This window comes from Cibotium barometz, chromosome 39 (assembly GCF_041138505.1).
Source record: "Cibotium barometz isolate CiBa-2024 chromosome 39, ASM4113850v1, whole genome shotgun sequence".
In the NCBI taxonomy this organism is placed as follows: domain Eukaryota; kingdom Viridiplantae; phylum Streptophyta; class Polypodiopsida; order Cyatheales; family Cibotiaceae; genus Cibotium; species Cibotium barometz.
Window position 1 is genome coordinate 7,167,229 of NC_141084.1, and position 19,716 is coordinate 7,186,944.

The window sequence follows — 19,716 nt, forward strand, 5'->3', positions numbered from 1 at the left end:
AAGTGCCAGAGGAAGTATCGACAGGGAAGCCTCCGTCATACAAGCACTTGAGAGTGTTTGGTTGCGTTGCGTACGTGCACATACGTAGGGAAATGCGCACCAAACTTGATCCTAAGTCTCACAAATGCATATTCCTAGGATATGGTGACAGAGGTGAAATGGGGTATAGACTTTGGGATCCCATGAATAGAAAGATCATATGCAGCAATGATGTCATTTTTGATGAAACATGCATGTATAAGGAGCCTGCAAGGCAACAGGAGCCTGGCAGAGTCATCTTTGATGATGATGGACATCATGGACAACAACAAAGGGCTGTAAATCAGCCATTACAGCAGGAAAACCAGCCCTTAAATGGTGCTGAAAATGGTCCAAATGGACAGCCAGAGATGGCAGAAGATATCCCTATGGATATACCACAGTTAGAGGAGATACCGGGCATGATATTTCAGCCTTATGGCATGGAACAGGAGCCACCAATGGGTGATATGCAGGCTGGACAGCAACCTGCAAATGATGGTCATTGGGTACGGAGGTCCACAAGACCCTCCAGAGCCCCTGACAGGTTTGTTCCAGGGGTTGACTACTTGATGCTCACTGACTGTGGGGAGCCCTCATGTTATAAAGAGGCTTTACAGAGGGCAGACAAGGCTCTATGGGAGCGTGCCATGAAGTCAGAGATGGATTCTCTGCATAAAAATGGAACATGGAAGTTGGTGCCTTTGCCTGCAGGCAAGAAGGTTTTGCCATGCAAGTGGGTTTACAGGCTCAAAGTTGCACCAGATGCAAAGCCAAGATACAAAGCCAGGTTAGTGGCTAAGGGCTTCAAGCAGGAATATGGTGTGGACTTTGATGAGATCTTCTCTCCAGTGGTCAAAATGACCACACTTAGAGTTGTGTTGGCTTTGGTTGCGCATGATGATCTGGACTTGATTCAGATGGATGTGAAGACTGCTTTTCTTCACGGTGATCTCCATGAGGAGATATATATGCAACAGCCAGAGGGTTATGCAGTAAGTGGAAAGGAGAAGCTTGTATGCAAGCTGAAAAAGAGTCTTTATGGGCTCAAACAGGCACCAAGAGAATGGTATCATAAATTTGATACATTCATGAAATCTCAAAAATTCAGGAGAAGTGACATAGATCACTGCTTGTACACCAAGAAAGCTTTGGATGGCAGTCTATTGATCCTCATCTTGTATGTTGATGATATGTTGATTGCCGGGAAATCTCGTAAGGAGATGGATACCTTGAAGCAGAGGCTGCATCAAACCTTTGATATGAAGGATTTGGGTGATGCAAATCATATCTTGGGTATGCGGATACTTCGGGACAGAAATCAGCATGTGTTGTATTTGTCTCCGAAGGAATACATTGGCAAAGTTTTGCAGGGGTTCAATATGGAGGGGGGGAAGAAGACTAGTACTCCTTTGCCTCCATATGTGAAACTCAGTGCTATGGACAGCCCACAGTCAGATAGAGACAGGGCTGATATGGCCAAGATTCCGTATGCTTCAGCTTGTGGCAGTCTCATGTATGCCATGGTTGCTACTAGGCCGGACATTGCATTTGCAGTGGGAGTGGTTTCTAGATACATGGCCAACCCTGGCAAGAAGCATTGGGAAGCAGTGAAAAGTGTCATGAGATGCCTGAAGGGCACACAGAATTTGTGCATTTGTTTTGGCAAACAGGATGCATTAGTGCATGGTTACACGGATTCGGATTATGCCGGTCATCCAGATAACCGGAAGTCTACTACCGGTTATGTGTTTACATTCACAGGAGGTGCTGTGTCATGGATATCCAGGATGCAGAAGTGCACAGCCTTATCTACTACAGAGACCGAGTATATTGCAGCCACAGAGGCTTGCAAGGAGGCATTATGGCTATCTCGGTTAGTGGTTGATTTGGGCTATACAGGGGATATTCCATTGTTGCATTGTGACAGTCAGAGTGCCATCCAGTTGGCAAAGAACCCTGTCTTTCATGCAAAGACGAAGCATGTGGATGTGAAGTATCACTTCATCAGAGAGGTGATAGAGAACAAGCAAATTCAGCTTGTTAAGATTCATACGGATGACAACCCGGTTGATCTCTTGACAAAGAGTTTGCCTCCGGAGCGGTTTGCTCATTGCAGACACTTGATGGGCATTGGATGAGGCCAGTTTCAGCCTTGATATGGCCTTGTATATTATCATGTACATGCTGATTTTTCTTTTCCTTTACTGAAGGGCACTTTGCCTTTAAGTGGGAGGTTGTTGGGGTAAAGGCGTTATGCCCACCCTTATAGTGTGTACAAGCCCATAAGTTATAGTACATAGTACACTTAGTACTTTTAATGTACTAAGTGCACTATGTGTACTAGTGCAATATACATGTGTGATAGGGGAGTCACACACTCATATCATTATGAGTTGACTTATCCCCACAACTCTCTCTCTCTCTCCCTTGTTCTCTCTGTGTATGTCTCTCACAGCAATTAACCCTAATTCTTCCTTCTCCCATAAGTTATAGTACATAGTACACTTAGTACTTTTAATGTACTAAGTGCACTATGTGTACTAGTGCAATATACATGTGTGATAGGGGAGTCACACACTCATATCATTATGAGTTGACTTATCCCCACAACTCTCTCTCTCTCTCTCCCTTGTTCTCTCTGTGTATGTCTCTCACATGAATTAACCCTAATTCTTCCTTCTCCCACACAAGCTCATGGGCACCCACACTAGAAAGTGTCCGGATAAAATTTTAAATGTGTGAACATCCAACCTTTTAAACATTAAGGTTTACATGACTTTATGAATTTTACGTTTGAAAAGGCCAACAAGGGCAATACTTACCACTTGTTCACATGCCACAACTCCTCGTTAGTAGACAGCACACCTACGGTACGTTGGGGGCGTCTCCGTCCAGTGTATTGGCACGTCATAGCAGGAAAACACCAAAAACAAGACATGTGAAAACAACTTTATGCATACAAACACAAATGCATGTGCACATGTAATGGATGAAATCTCCCTTTCATGAAACTTGTACAAGGATTTCTTGTCGGGCACAAAATTGGTGCGACAAAAATGTGAAGTCCTATGGAGTGACAGTCCCATAGGCAAAACACACATCCTGGCACGGCCTTCCTATGGAGTGACAATCCCATAGACAAGGTCGGCACAAATATCAATCCTACCATGGAGTGACAGTCCCATGGATAAGACGCAATCCTGGTCATACACGGGTGGCAGCAAACAGGCTCCCGTCCATATGGCACAATACTGGTCACACACGGGTGGCACAAAACTTGTTCCCATCCATGTGACACAAGATAATTGACCCTTTCACATGGGGCACTGGCCTGGCCACATGTGAACATGGTACAAATTTGGCCGCTCTATGGAGGGACAATCCCATAGAAGTGGCTCCAGAAATGGAGATGGACCAAATGGTGACATAAGAAGGTTTAGGTTCAATCTTTTTTGTTTTTAGATTTTGCATCATTCTATTAAAGCAAATACCCCATTCGTGGTGGGAGCCCTACAGAGGGTATTCGGGACCCAATACTGTCCTCTTCTCCTTCTCTCTCTCTCTCTCTCTCTCTCTCTCTCTCTCTCTCTATTTTCTGCACATCTATTTTCAGTTTTGTGCATTATTCTCGTTGTGAAACGCTTGTTGATTTCTGAGCATTGAAGTTACTGATCTCCCCCGAAGCTTCCAGATGTTACAACCTGTACTTGTGCTTATGTGTATTGGAAATGGATCCAAATTGGTCTAGAGTGTTAGACTGTGATAGCAAATTCATGGGATAGTTTTGGAAAGCTTTGTTTGAGAACTTTGGAACAAAGTTGAGTTTCTCCGGTGCATTCTATCCTCATATTAATGGTTTGACAGAGATCTATGATCAGCTAGCGTTTGGTGTTCTTAATTGCAATGTGCATGACTATCTTAGTCAATGGGAAGAGTAACTTCCATTAGTTCAAGCAACTTTAAATGGCGTTGTTTTGTTAACCATAGGCCACATTGCAACAGAGGTAATGTTTACAAGGTAGTTTTTTTTTCTGAGAAAAAGATCCTTCTATTAGTTAATGAAAGATAGCTACAAAGGGCTAGATACAACCACGAAGGGCTAGATACAAACTCGCCTCATATAAGGGCGGGAATCAAATGAGCATAAGGGGAAGAGACATTCTCCTCTAGCTGCAAGAAGGCTATCTTATACAGGGCGAAGGGAGAAGGAGGGGGGGGGGGGACAACCACACAGGTGCTTTGAAATGCCAAGTGGGGTCACCACCTCTATTTGCGAGAAATGGGCTAGGCCTCCAGAGCCTCAAGAAAGCTTCCCACTGCTTCTGCGTGCGGTTAGAACCTCCTTGTAACTTCCCCACTGATCGCCGCGGAGGGTGTGAATGATGTCAAGCCAAATGCTCGTGATGGACTCAACAGACGGAGTGTGGGTACCTTCATGGCCTCGTTGCATCTAGTGTGCCAAGTGTGCCAGGCTGTGATGCTACTGTAAATCTCCCATCTCTGGCATGAGCCTGGTTGCGAGTGGTCTGTAGGTGGGGCTATGACTGGTACTATTGAAATATGATGGTGAGACCTGAAGGGCTAGCCCTCCCTCCCTCCTCCTTGTAAGCCGTGATCACTCCAGCCTCTATGGCCCAAGTGACAGTACTCCATGTAATGATCCGGGTTGTAATCCCAGCGGGGCGTGCCGTGACAAACTCAACCACGTGTCCAAGAGATAGAGATATAGAGATATAGAGAGAGAGGGGAGAGAGAGAGAGAGAAGGGAATAGGAATCTTGCACAATACACCACATTGAGCAGGGAACATGCCCCGCTCCCTTTTAGGAATTTATTCAGGAAGAATCCATCGGCACGTTGGCCTACAATGTTGAGGCACGAGATCTGTGATGTCGAGCACACCACGGGGATGACCCACAAGTATCTCTCACCGGGCTACCAAATCTATTATTCAAATCCAATGAATCCAAATCCAAGTTCCATGTCCAAGCTCTATGTCCGAGTTCCATGTTTATGTCCAAGCTCTATGTCCGCCGCGTTGTATATACAAAGAAGGGGGCGTCCAGAGTCTCCTCTCGATCCACGGGGTCATGCCAAGTCCACTCTCCCGGGTCCCACTGAAGGTGCGTGAGAGGTCGGCACTCCCATATCCATAGCCACCAGAATCTCTCCTTGGCCACGTTGGCCGATGGTGGGTCTATGTGCCACTCCCGTGTCCGAACCTCACCCTCTACAAGCTGTAGCCATTGAAATCCTCTACGGGAAGCTTAGATCTCTCTAGTCTGCCATGGGATCCAATAGAAAAAGTGAAAAGACCACTGCCCTCATATGCTCCACGGACTACCACGAGAATATCATGTCTGGTAAACACACCACCCTTGCCAGGCCTCTCTCCTACACCTCCGGGGGTAATGGCCTGTATGCGATCCAATCTCCAAGGAACCTGGCTAGTCCTATCCTCAAGGCGCCCCATGTTACATGAGGTCGGCCCCCCACCATGTGGCCACTGGGTAAATGGATTAGGGGGTTCCAGACCAAGGGCTGTTGAAGCTGCTCCTTTGAGACTGCCGGAGCTATCTGCCTAAGGGCCGGCTTGAGGTGATCCCAAGCTCGAAGTAAGTTGGCTACAAATTTGTCCTCAAAAGTTGGGCTAAAATAGTGGGCCCACATCTTTGTGAAAATCCATCCGGTACTTTGCGACCAAGGGCCCCCTAGACTCAGGGTGCGGGTTGAAATCCGGGCCAAGAGGAAGTCCTTCCAAGAATCACCACCAGGAAGGAGTCCTCTAACGATCAGCTTGCCCAGCAGGGCACGGCTTTGAATAGCGTGGTCAATGAGGCCTAGCCTCCCTCTACGATGTGGCTAAATGATCACTCTCAATGCCACCTTGGCCTTGGCTGGCCTCCCGTCAACTGCTGGTCCATAAGAAGTTCACGATCAACCGCTGTACCTGGCCAATACATGCTCGAGAGAAGGCCTAGCAGGAAGTGATGTACCACATGGTGGCAAGAAGAACCTGGTTCGCCACCACCACTATACCTGCTAGGGAGAGCGTCGCAGAACTCCAATATACAAGCTTCTTTTGAATACTCAGAAGAAGAGGGGCGAGTTGCTGCATAGGAGAGATGTCATTGCCAACCTGGCAACCAAGATAGCGAACTGGAGTGTCTCTTGGGATCCGCTGGAAAGCCTCAACTAGGCGCCAAGTCGGGTTTGGTGTAGAGCCTACCCAAAAACCACATGACTTGTGTCAGTTGATCTGTGCTCTTGATGCGCGGCAAAAAAACCTCGATCGCCTCCGCGAATCTCTGGAGATTTCCCACATCTTCAAAAAGGAAGCTGCCGTGTCATCTACAAACTATGAGTCAAGCACCTCCTCCTACGTTCGGAGGAGGGGGGGCGCAATCCTTGAAGTCCTGTCTCCTGGGCTAATAGAAAACTACTCATGGGCTCGACGCTGAATAAGAAGAGGTAAGGTGCCAAAGGACAGCCTTGCCATACTGAGGAGGAAAGGGGGAATTTGTCGCACGGTAGGTTGAGTAAAGTCCCGAGACTCCACGAATCCACTCCATGGGGAATCCCATCCGACTCATTGTGCCCTCCGGAAAGCTCCAATCCACCCTATCATAAGCTTTCTCAAAGTCTAGGAGTAGCACTATGAGGTCAGTGTCATGAATCAAGTCCGGGAGAAAGGGTTGTGTTGGGGTAAAGGCATTATGCCCACCCTTATAGTGTGTACAAGCCCATAAGTTTTATAGTACATAGTACACTTAGTACTTTTAATGTACTAAGTGCACTATGTGTGCTAGAGCAAATATACATGTGTGATAGGGGAGTCACACACTCATATACTTATCCCCACACGTCTCTCTCTCTCTCTCTCCCTTCTTCTCTGTGTGTATCTCCCACATGAAACCCTAACTGTTTCAGCTGAGCTTCTTTAGCTCCTTCAACTTGTATCAGAGCCACGACTGCTCCAGCTTGCCTCGTCACTGCGTGCCCTTCTCTGTTGTTGCAGCGAGCGTTGAATGGAAGAACACTAGCAGCACCATCATCAGTAGTAGCAGCCGCCATGGCTAGCGCCCCCTCAGCCTGATGTCGATAAGGAGGAAAAGCTGGGAATCGTCGTAGAGCGCTCCTTCGACGAGGCTCGCATCGTCCAACTTGGTATCCGCTCTTGGCCCAAGGTTTATGCGCATGTAATTTGAGCTGACGGAGCTTTGTTTTCCGGTTCACTGGTAGCTTGGTTTGCAGCTACGTTTGCTCTCAGGTGACGAGCCAGTACATAGACAGGTTAGCTCGATACAATTTGGTTTGTTGTTTGGCACATGATGCTTTTGCAGCAGTTCGCAGATGTGGGACGAGTGCATATGGTCTTATGCGCATGGCATTGTTGAGCTCTATTGAGAGCGAGGATCCCCACAGGTATTGCTTGCATTGCAGGGCGCCGATTTGAGCGCTTGTCCTACTGCGGCGTAGCGACTTCGCCATATATGTACGCTATATGTGGTTCTTGCCATGCACACTTTTGTGGAGCCAGCTTTGGCATTTATGGCAGCCCAGTCTATGTTTTTTGAGCAGATTTGTATGTGACGCCTAGTTGGCAGTCAGATTTGGCTTAGTTTATGCTCTTTTATGCACCAGATTCTGCATGTCCATTATCATCAATTGAGCAGGTACAGGTCCTAATGGCTCAGATTTGAGCACAGTTGGCAACATTGGGTGACATTGGTCACATTCCGGGTCAAATTGCAAGAAATTGGAGTGCAAATCAAAGGGCTTTTGTGCCAATTGGGTTGATTTGCATGCAAGCACTGGCATTTGATGCTTTGGGCAATGTGTTGATGCCTGTCAAGCACTCAATGTGCCAGTAAATCAAGGGGCTTTTATGTATTGGATGTATATGTGGCCAGGGGGAAGCATTGTGAAGACTATGGATGCCTTCATGTGCATTAATGTACCATTCATGATCAAAAATTGATCTTGAATCAAGGGGCTTTTCAAGATTTTGTGCTTGTTGAGCTTGGCAAAGCAGCAGGGAAGACTTTTATGCCTTGAACCCTCAGTAATCCACTTGCAGTCAAGGGGCTTTTGCCCAATTTCTGTCCGGGACTGTTGTATGCAGTGGTGGCGACTGTCAAGGTCTGATTTTCACTCATTTGGACAGCCAGGAGAGCATTTATTGCTACTGTACTTGCTGGTACAGATTTGGTACAACTTTGTACAAGTTTTGGCATGGCTATACATTGATTTGAGTGAGGAAAAGGCTCATTTTCAGTTGTTGTACTTGCCGGTACAGATTTGGTACATCATTGGTGAGCACTTAGTACTGTTGTACAGTATTTTGGAAGGGAAACAGAGCACATCTAAGGTGCTGTCATAAATCTGCAGCAACCAGATTTTGGTGATTCTATCACATTCAGTGGGAGGAGAGTTGCATTCGTGCTTCCGCAGTGGGAGATAAACTTTGGGAGAACAACTGTGAGCACTTTGTGTGCTTTGGTGCAGTGTTTGCACATCTTGCATGGAGTCAGGCATTGACTGTGTCAAAGATTGCATATTGCTATGGCAACCACAGGTGAGAGCTCTTCATTGCTTCATATCAAGAAGCTTGAAGGCTCACATAATTATGACATTTGGCAAACCCAGTGCTATAATGTGTTGCTCCAGAAGAAGCAGCACAAGCCCATCAAAGAAAGGGGTGTAATGCTCGCTTCTCTTACTGCTGAAGAATGGGAAGATATGGATGAGCTAGCAAGATCCACCATCATGTTGTCTGTGTCAGACTCTTTACTTTTCAGCATACGTGAAGAGAAGACAGCTTGGGGAATGTGGCAAAGCTTGCAGGACTTGTATCCCCAGCAAAGTGCCTCAAGCAAAGTGTATTGGTTGAAGAAACTCATAGGTCTTCAAATGAAGGAAGGGGCGTCTACGACAGCCCATCTAAATGAGTTTAATGGTGTTGTCAGCCAGGCCATTAATCAAAAGTTGGCAATGGACAATGAGTTCAAAGCTACCTTTCTCTTATGCACTTTGCCAGAGAGTTGGGACACATTCAGGACAGCCACTAGCAATTCAAATGCTATGCTATCATATGCAGATGTGGAGGGTGCTCTCCTTCAAGAGGAGATGAACAAGAAGAACAACTCTGTTGGAAAGTCCAATGCAATGAATGCACCTGGGAGATCCCAGCAAAGGGGTAAAAGCCAAGAACGGGGAAGGAGCAAGTCTCGCTCCAAAAAGGACTTGGAATGCCATTATTGTGGCAAGAAGGGACATTTCAAAACGCAATGCTACAAATGGAAGAATGATCAAAAGGAAAAGGGCAAAGGCAGAGACAAAGACAAAGATGAAGCCAAAGATGCAAAGCCAAAGGGCAAAAGTGGAGTCAAGATTGAAGAAGTCAATGTGTCACATGCAGGTGACAGTGAGGATGAAGTCCTATTCATGTCTTCACTTGATGCCCATTCACTCCATGCAGGAGATGGTCATGGTATGCACTCATGGATTATTGATTCAGGTGCCTCCTTTCATGTCACAGGTTGCAGAGACTTGTTTGTCAGGTATATAGCTGGCAATGAAGGAGTAGTTTATTTGGTTGACAACCATGCATGCCAGATTCTTGGCAGAGGTGATGTGAGGCTTGTGTTTTCAGATGGCTCACAGCTTATGCTCCATGATGTCAGGCATGTGCCTGAGATCAAGAAGAACCTGTTTTCTACTGGACAGCTTGATGATGCTGGTTATGTTACCACATTTGGTAGTGGAAAGTGAAAGATTAGTAAGGGCTCACTGGTTGTTGCTAGAGGCTCTAAGGTGGACACTCTTTACTTCATGCATGCTGGTGTTTGTCACCATGCTAATGTAAATGCAACCGAGCTGCCGGAAATCTCTATGTGGCATAGCCGGTTGGGACACATGAGTGTCAAAGGAATGGAGCAATTGTCTCGTTTTGGTTACTTGCCTTCTCTAAAGTTTTGAAGTTTTCAGTTTTGTGAGCATTGTATATACGGCAGGCAACTCCAGTGCCCCCACAAGAAAGCTCTTGGACAGAAAGATGCTCAGTTAGAGCTTGTGCATACAGATGTATGTGAGATGCCTCAGCTTTCTTTGGGAGGAGCAAAATATTGTGTGCCTTTTATTGATGATGCCACACGCAAGGTGTGGGTTTATCCTCTTCGTTTGAAGAGTGATACATTCTCAGTGTTTGAGAAGTTTGTTGCTCATGTTGAGAATCAAACTGGCAAAACACTAAAGGCTTTGTGTTCCGACAATGGTGGAGAGTATATGTCCAAACAGTTTCAGGACTTTTGTAATGCTAAAGGCATCAAGAGGGAGCTCTCTGCTCCTTATAATCCTCCACAAAACGGGACAGCAGAGAGGATGAACAGGACCATTCAGGAGAAGGTCCGTTCTATGTTGTCACATGCTGCGTTACCTCATGGTTTTTGGGCTGAAGCTGTTATGACAGCCGTTCATCTTATAAACAGGTCACCTAACACGAGGCTTGGTGGGAAAGTGCCAGAGGAAGTATGGACAGGGAAGCCTCCGTCCTACAAGCACTTGAGAGTGTTTGGTTGCGTTGCGCACGTGCACATACGCAGGGAAATACGCACCAAACTTGATCCTAAGTCTCACAAATGCATATTCCTAGGATATGGTGACAGAGGTGAAATGGGGTATAGACTTTGGGATCCAGTGAATAGAAAGATTATACGCAGCAATGATGTCATTTTTGATGAAACATGCATGTATAAGGAACCTGCAAGGCAACAGGAGCTTGGCAGAGTCATCTTTGATGATGATGGACATCATGGACAACAACCAAGGGCTGTAAATCAGCCATTACAGCAACAAAACCAGCCCTTAAATGGTGCTGAAAATGGTCCAAATGGACAGCCAGAGATGGCAAAAAATATCCCTATGGATATCCCACAGTTAGAGGAGATACCGGGCATGATCTTTCAACCTTATGGCATGGAACAGGAGCCACCAATAGGTGATATGCAGGCTGGACAGCAACCTGCAAATTATGATCATTGGGTACGGAGGTCCACAAGACCCTCCAGACCCCCTGACAGGTTTGTTCTAGGGGTTGACTACTTGACGCTCACTGATTGTGGGGAGCCCTCTTGTTATAAGGAGGCTTTACAGAGGGCAGACAAGGCTCTTTGGGAGCGTGCTATGAAGTCAGAGATGGATTCTCTGCACAAAAATGGAACATGGAAGTTGGTGCATTTGCCTACAGGGAAGAAGGTTTTGCCATGCAAGTGGATTTACAGGCTCAAAGTTGCACGTGATGCAAAGCCAAGATACAAAGCGAGGTTAGTGGCTAAGGGCTTCAAGCAAGAATATGGTGTGGACTTTGATGAGATCTTCTCTCCAGTGGTCAAAATGACCACACTTAGAGTTGTGTTGGCTTTGGTTGCGCATGATGATCTGGACTTGATTCAGATGGATGTGAAGACTGCTTTTCTTCACGGTGATCTCCATGAGGAGATATATATGCAACAGCCAGAGGGTTATGCAGTAAGTGGAAAGGAGAAGCTTGTATGCAAGCTGAAAAAGAGTCTTTATGGGCTCAAACAGGCACCAAGAGAATGGTATCATAAATTTGATACATTCATGAAATCTCAGAAATTCAGGAGAAGTGACATAGATCACTGCTTGTACACCAAGAAAGCTTTGGATGGCAGTCTATTGATCCTCATCTTGTATGTTGATGATATGTTGATTGCCGGGAAATCTCGTAAAGAGATGGATGCTTTGAAGAAGAGGCTGCATCAGACCTTTGATATGAAGGATTTGAGTGATGCAAATCACATTTTGGGTATGCGGATACTTCGGGACAGAAATCAGCATGTGTTGTATTTGTCTTAGAAGGAATACATTGGCAAAGTTTTGCAGAGGTTCAATATGGAGGGGGGGAAGAAGACTAGTACTCCTTTGCCTCCATATGTGAAACTTAGTGCTATGGACAGCCCACAGTCGGATAGTGACAGGGCTGATATGGCCAAGATTACGTATGCTTCAGCTTGTGGCAGTCTCATGTATGCCATGGTTGCTACCAGGCCGGACATTGCATTTGCAGTGGGAGTGGTTTCTAGATACATGGCCAACCCTGGCAAGAAGCATTGGGAAGCAGTGAAAGGTGTCATGAGATACCTGAAGGGCACACAGGATATGTGCATCTGCTTTGGCAAACAGGATGCATTAGTGCATGGTTACACGGATTCGGATTATGCCGGTCATCCAGATAACCGGAAGTCTACTACCGGTTATGTGTTTACATTCACAGGAGGTGATGTGTCATGGATATCCAGGATGTAGAAGTGCATTGCCTTATCTACTATAGAGACCGAGTATATTGCAGCCACAGAGGCTTGCAAGGAGGCATTATGGCTATCTCGGTTAGTGGTTGATTTGGGTTATAGAGGGGATATTCCATTGTTGCATTGTGACAGTCAGAGTGCCATCCAGTTGGCAAAGAACCTTGTCTTTCATGCAAAGACGAAGCATGTGGATGTGAAGTATTACTTCATGAGAGAGGTGATAGAGAACAAGCTGATTCAGCTTGTCAAGATTCATACGGATGACAACCCGGCTGATCTGTTGACAAAGAGTTTGCCTCCAGAGCGGTTTGCTCATTGCAGACACTTGATGGGCATTGGATGAGGCCAGTTTCAGCCTTGATATGGCCTTGTATATTATCATGTACATGCTGATTTTTTCTTTTCCTTCACTTAAGGGCACATTGCCTTTAAGTGGGAGGTTGTTGGGGTAAAGGCATTATGCCCACCCTTATAGTGTGTACAAGCCCATAAGTTTTATAGTACATAGTACACTTGGTACTTTTAATGTACTAAGTGCACTATGTGTACTAGAGCAAATATACATGTGTGATAGGGGAGTCACACACTCATATACTTTGTGAGTTGACTTATCCCCACACGTCTCACTCTCTCTCTCTCCCTTCTTCTCTGTGTGTGTCTCCCACATGAAACCCTAACTGTTTCAGTTGAGCTTCTTTAGCTCCTTCAGGTTGAAGGCTCATGTTGATGGGCTTGGCCAAGATCTTATAGGTGGTTCCTAGAAGAGTGATTGTCACCAAAATTGGCCGACCATTTGGTCTATCTCCATATTTGTGTCTCGTTCACTTAAGGCCAGACCGGTGTCTCATGTGAAGGGGCGAGTATTTTTGCATAACATGGACGGGAGCCAGACTGGTGCCACCCGTGTATGACCTGGACTGTGTTCTATCCATGGGATTGTCACGCCATGGAAGAGCTAGTATTTGTGCCGTGTCTTGCCTATGGGACTGTCACTCCATAGGGAGGCTCGTGCTTGGATCTGTGTCTTACCTATGGGATTGTCACTCCATAGGAAGACCGGGATTTATGTTTTCTGTCGTGCCATTTTTGTGCCCGACAGATGTTTTGTACTTGTTCCATGAACGGGAGATATGTCCATGATACTATTTGCACATGCATTCATGTTTTGCATATTTGGAACTGTTTTCGCATGACTTGTATTCTTGTGTTTGCCTGTTTGATGTGCCACTTAACTGAGCGGGGACGCCTGCCAGTGAGTCGTGAAGTTTGCTCTGTCTTCTGACGAGTTTTGTTGCGTGTGAACAGGTGGTAAGTGTATTGCACTTGTTTGTTTAATAGCTTTCTTTCTAACCTTTATTTTTTATAAGGTTGTAAGTTCACATTCATTAAAAGAGTGGGCACCCTCCCAAATATTTAATGATGTCCTTGGTAGGGTGGGCACCCACGTTTAATCATGAAGTGTAAAAGGAACCCTTTATGTGTGGGGGTGGGTGCATGGCCACCTACCCACACCCCACCTTGGAATTGGCCGCCTCCATGCAAACTAGAGGGGCTGGCAAGCTGTGGTCGTGTGCTCTCTCGCCAACACCTACAAAGGAGCGACCATCTCACCAGCTTGGGAGCACTGTGCAGGCGACCATCTTTTATCCTCCCCTTGTTGCAGGCGGCTGCGCTCTCTACAGGCGGCTGCGGCTCCATTCCACAGGCGGCCACAGCAGGCGACTGTGCTCTCCAGCTGGTGGCTGCGCTCTGCACAGCAGGCGGCTGTGCTCTCCCAGTAGGCTGCTCTTGTCTTCCGCAGGCGGCTGTGCCTCCTCTCCACGGGCGACTACAAGCGGCTACGCACCTTCCACTGGCGGCTACGCTCTACACAGCAGGCGGCTGCACTCTCCATAGGCGGCTGCGCTCTACACAGCAGGCGGCTGCGCTCTACACAGCAGGCGGCTGCGCTCTCTACACACAGGCTGTACTTCCATAGGCTGTACGGGTGGCTGTTCTCTATCAACACAGGCGGCTGCGTGGGGCTGCACTTCCATAGGCTGTACGGGTGGCTGTTCTCTATCAACACAGGCGGCTGCCCTCTTCCACAAGCGGCTGCGCTCAGACCTCCAGGCGGTTGCGTACTCTTCCTTCTTGCCAGTAGGCTGCTGTGCCCTGGTGTCCATCTCTAGTAGCTGCACCTAGATGCATCGGGTATTTGTCTTCCACTCGCGAGCTACAAGTAAGTGGATTGAGATTTAAGTAAAGGATTTTGTTGTAAATCTGATAAAGGATTCTCTCTACCGCTAACACCCGTTCGGTGCCAGATAGTCCAAGCTTTTGGAGAACCACGGTCCATGGGTGCCGAGATCGGGAGAGCCAGGTGTTAGTACGGGAGCGCCTGTTTGTGCGTGGTCCTGGAACACCAGTGGGGCGTTCTCCGCGGATTCCAGTGAAGGCAGAGGACCGTAGAGACTAGATTACTCAAGTGGACTGCTCTCCTTCGAACGTCCACGGGACAGCAGCCCACTCTCTGCTACAGGCCACACCATGGGACAGCAGCCCCCTCTGCTACATTCAGTGCTTACATCAGCATTTTACCTTTGCATTCACATCAGCACTTCATCTGTGTTTTACATCAGCATACATCAGCGCTTACATCAGCGTTTTACATCAGCGCTTACATCAGCACTTCATCAGCGTTTTACATCAGCATACATCAACGCTTACTTTTGCACTTCATCAGCGTTTTACATCAGCACCATCAGCACATCATCAGTGTTTACATTAGCGCTTACATCAGCGTTTTACATCAGCACCATCAGCACATCATCAGTGTTTACATCAATGCTTACATCAGCATATCAGCGTTTTATCCACAGCTCATGGGACAGCAGCCCTCTCTGCTATTCATAGAGCACTTCAACATTTTTCCTCAGCTCTCACCACTCGGGACAGCAGCCCACTCTTTGCAATTTGGGCATGTTTCTAGATTCATCCAGGTATATAATTCAGCCGTATTAGCGGACATGCAGATTTTACATTGTGAAGTTTTCGTCCGAGTTGCGGCCAGTTGATATTGTGCTTATTCTTTCTATCTTTAGCAGTGCATTTGCCCTATCAACTACTTATTTTCTGTACTAATTCTTTCTATTTGCTACTTCCCTTAGTGCTAGGCTTCATTATGGCCGAGTCTGCCCTGCATCTCCAGAGGTTTGACAGAAACTTAGTACGAGGGGGTTTGTGTGAATATATGCTCCTATGTGTGTGTGTGTGGTGTGTGTGAGCATATCTTGATATAGAGTTCTACACCCACTATTGGGCACTGACGACGTTAGTGGGGATGTCGTAGTATCTAGTCCATACTATGCATAATGGAGTTGATAGTTATTTTGTCTTGTGGGTTGACTACCATGAGTATATAACATGCATGTTCCTAAAAGGTGAATTTTGGCATGTTCCTGGATTCATCTAGGTATATACATCCATCAGGACGGCAGCCCACTCTTTGCTCATCTTCACCATCGACATCACCTTAGGTACGCAGCACCCGTGTCACTAGAGCTTGCACCACTCGGAACGGCAGCCCTATCTGCTCCTTACCACCTCAGGTACGCAGCACCTGTGTCACCAGAGCTTGCACCACTCGGGATGGCAGCCCTTTCTACTCCTTACCACCTTAGGTACGTAGCACCCGTGTCACCAGAGCTTGCACCACTTGGGACGGCAGCCCTCTCTGCTCCTCACCACCCTTCAGGTATGCAGCACCCTTGTCACCAAAGCTTGCACCCTTCAAGTACGCATCACCCTTGTCATTAGAGCCTGCACGCTTCAGGTCTTGCAGCACCCTTGTCATCAGAGCTTGCACTGCCACTACCACTTGGGATGGCAGTCCTCTTTGCTCTTCATCTACCACCTCAGGTACAACAACACCCTTGTCATCGGAGCCTGCATCACCTCATCTTCCGTTGCCACTACCACCTTGGAGTGCCTCTGCATCCATCGACACGAGCCTTCGACAACGACTACCACCTTGGAGTGCCTTTGCCTCACATCGACGCGAGCCTTCGTCATCGACCGTGCTTCAACTCCGACATCATCTCTGCTTCTGCACTGGTCTTTCTACTCAGAGTCACCACATATGAGAGGGCTCTTGTACATATGTTCACTCACCATTATATATAGACTCAATCACATATTTCATGCTGTGTTGTTTTGCTCTGATGTCTTGTACATTTGATCCTTTCGTCCTTTTGCCCTCACAGCGAACACCCCGAAGATCTTGAAACTTGACATGCGGGAAGAGGGAGAGGAAAGAGAAAAGGAAATAGACACGAAGGTAGGAAGGTGGGGAAACGAGAAGAAAAGTGGGGGGGGGGGGGGGGGGGGGGGGGGGGGGGGGAGAGTTAGGGCAGGGGCGCAGAAATGAAGGGGGGGGAGGCGGGCGCAGGGAGTGCGAAACAGCGCAAGAGGGGGGGGGTGCAGTGTGAGGAGGGGGGGGGGGGGGGGGGGGGGGGGGGGGGGCTCAGAGAGAGCACACACGACGATCCATTTTTACAGGGTAGTTTTTATTCTTATCTACTCGCACTTTAGATGGATTCGATGATGTAGATTAGGCTGCTGAGAGCTCTACAGAGGTGATGGCTTTAGTGCCTCTCAGGCAAGTTATAAGCACCACTTACATAAGCATAGGAAAGACATGAAATTTAAGGTGGGTGGGTGGGTTTAAGTGAGAATTACTAAGGAAAGGATTAAACGAGTAGGGAGAAGGTGCCCCAAGTTGTCCATTAGAAATTTTAGGCCTTTCCCTATTATTCAGTTCATCAATGAGGTAAATATGCACCTCTACATAATAAAGTTATGGGTTAATCACACTTAGAAAGAAAAACCTGAACTCTTCCCTAGCTATTTGCTAAGGTTCAGTCGTACAGGAGCCTATTTTAATATGAATTGGAGCTGCCACTGAGTTGGTCAATGCACAAATGGTTTCATATTTTGTTACTTTGATGCCATGTTGGTATCACTTCTATAGGGGTGCAGGATAAGGATCAACTGGACTTGGTAGATAATGAAGACGGCCTGGTAATAGTTACTAGCTGGCTGGTTACACCGACAACCTAAATGGAAACCGGCCATTTCCTGGTTCAAAAATGCTGAATCTCGGCTTAGTCACCATCTTTCAGGACTCTTCGGAGTGAGTTCTTTAGCTTGGACGGGGCATTCAATCCATGTAGCTATTCCTGAATCGAGGGGTGGACATGTGAGATGGGATAATCTGTTCACCGCAACCCTGCATCCTCAAGGCTTGGGACCATTCTTCTCGGGTCAGTGGAGTGTTTACGCACAGGTATGTAGTATCTCACTAAGTTTTTCCATAGACACTTAGAGCAAAGCAATGTGGTTTGGTGAGCCCTTATATTCAATAATTATCCCTCCATGTAGCTGCCTCCTCTTGAACCTCAGCCCAATGGTGATCCATTGGCCTAGAGTATTTCAGATCTCCTAGGTACGATTTGTCCATTCATTTTGTTTGGCTTACCTTGATGTCTTTTTGTATGTGAATCTTTTTGATTTTTATGATCTATAGACCCTAGCAAAGTCCTATTAAGTAGTTAAGGAAATATTTATAACTGACATAGCTTTAGGCAACATATTTTATTCAAAGCCAGCCATCTTGTTTCTAGCTGCTGCATTATAAGTACTGAGAGTGAAGGAGAGAGAGTTTCACAGTGAGGTCACAAAAATTTAACGCAAAATCCCTTTTGCTTTCTCCTTTTATGCAGGCTAGATGCAATCTTGCCATATCTGGCATTAGCTGTGAACGCTGTCTCTCTTCTCAGAACAGGACACCCTGAGTTATCACCCTCAAGATTGATGGAAGCCAGTCACTTGGTGTGTGTTTTCTTCTTGCTAAAGAGTCGAACTTTCTGCAAGTTTCCAAAGTATACCCACTTGGCAGTCCTTTACTTGTAATGGACTGACGGTTTGATTGTTTCTGTGGAGTTTTTATCAGTCAACTGTTGAAAGTTTGTCCATATTAAACCAGGTACGATGTGCGGGAGACAAGCAGGGGGTAGTGATGAGCATCATTGCAAAGCTGCATAAATTCGAGACAAGGCTGACCCTGCCCAGATGGCAAGAGAAGATGTTGACATGCCATGCCTCACTCAGACAATCTGCAAACTCGTCAGATAACAGATCACACGAATTTGAGCTCGTTATCATCAATGTAGGCCTTAAATTTTTTTATGAATGCCAAAGCTCAAATATGCTGCCAAAGGCTTTGTGTGACAGAAACACTACTCTTCCTGATGTAGTTTTTTGAAGGGCAGAGTATAACATTATGCTGTTTTCTCACTATTTAGTAATTGCAATGGAACTGTAGGGAAAGCCATCACAGAATGATGGAGAGGTGCCCTTGTGCTTTCCAGTCAACAAAATAGCAGCCATAGGTTGACAAAGAAATCAATGCTTTGTTTGTGTGAATAGCTACATGGAAGATTTGGGTATTTACATGCTTGCACTTCTCCCGTATGGCAGGTTCATCCACTGTGCATGTATTGGGACTTGGGGAGCACAATTTGGAGGGTGTATTGCTCCTTGATCTGGTATTGTTGCTCTGAAAAGATGCAAGGCATTCTTTTTTTTTTTTTCGTGAAATGGTGTTTTATATTATATGTAAAAAATGTACATCAGCCACATGGCTCACACAGAACCTATGGCCCCAAAAACCCCCACAAAAGATCCTCTAAAGGATCATGACCATGCAAACCTGTACACTAATAAGAAAGCCTCCTAGCCAAATAAGCATCCAAAATAAAAGCATCAAAGATGAGCCAGCTGAGCCGCCGTAGACCATAACGAAATAACATCTGCATCCAGTAGCTGGGCTGAGAGAAGAGAAGAAAACTGCCAAAGCAGCAAACCGCGGATACGTAGAATGTGCCCATGTATTCCAGACAAGGAATCAAAGATGAACCCATTCCGTGTAGTCCAAATATGCCAAAGTCCTGTCCATCTAAGGAAATGGAATATCACAAGGTGACTGTCCGAAGTAATGACTTGAGGACAAATCCCAAATATCCACTGATGAGCCGAAACAGTAGACCTCTCTACTGCCTCCCAAACGCGAGAGACAAAAGACCAAATCTGACGGGCCACTGGACAACTCATGAACAGATGCATAACTGTTTCAGTGCATGTCGTGCAGAAGAAGCAAGAGGCCAATGTAATTTTACGACGGCTGAGCTGATCCCATGTAGGTAACCCTCCCACCAACATCCTCCAAATGAAAACCTTACCTTGGTAAGGGAGTTTAGACTGCCAACCACGCATAAGAATTTTCTGCCACCATGATTTAGACTTGTGCAATCCCCACACCTTAT

The 19,716-nt window shown here is 46.5% G+C and overlaps 1 protein-coding gene across 9 annotated transcripts in view; it reads left to right on the forward strand.

Moving 5' to 3' along the window:
- The window catches only part of LOC147615667 (uncharacterized), a 51,831-nt gene that overhangs the window by 13,891 nt on the left and 18,224 nt on the right, over nucleotides 1-19,716 (forward strand). For all 9 annotated transcript variants that reach the window (XM_086778215.1, XM_086778216.1, XM_086778220.1 and 6 more), the window contains exons 6-9: nucleotides 18,115-18,223; nucleotides 18,378-18,560; nucleotides 18,717-18,783; nucleotides 18,872-18,939. In XM_086778215.1, the coding sequence (XP_086634341.1) occupies nucleotides 18,115-18,223; nucleotides 18,378-18,560; nucleotides 18,717-18,783; nucleotides 18,872-18,939 (427 nt within the window). The remainder of the gene's footprint in view (nucleotides 1-18,114; nucleotides 18,224-18,377; nucleotides 18,561-18,716; nucleotides 18,784-18,871; nucleotides 18,940-19,716) is intronic.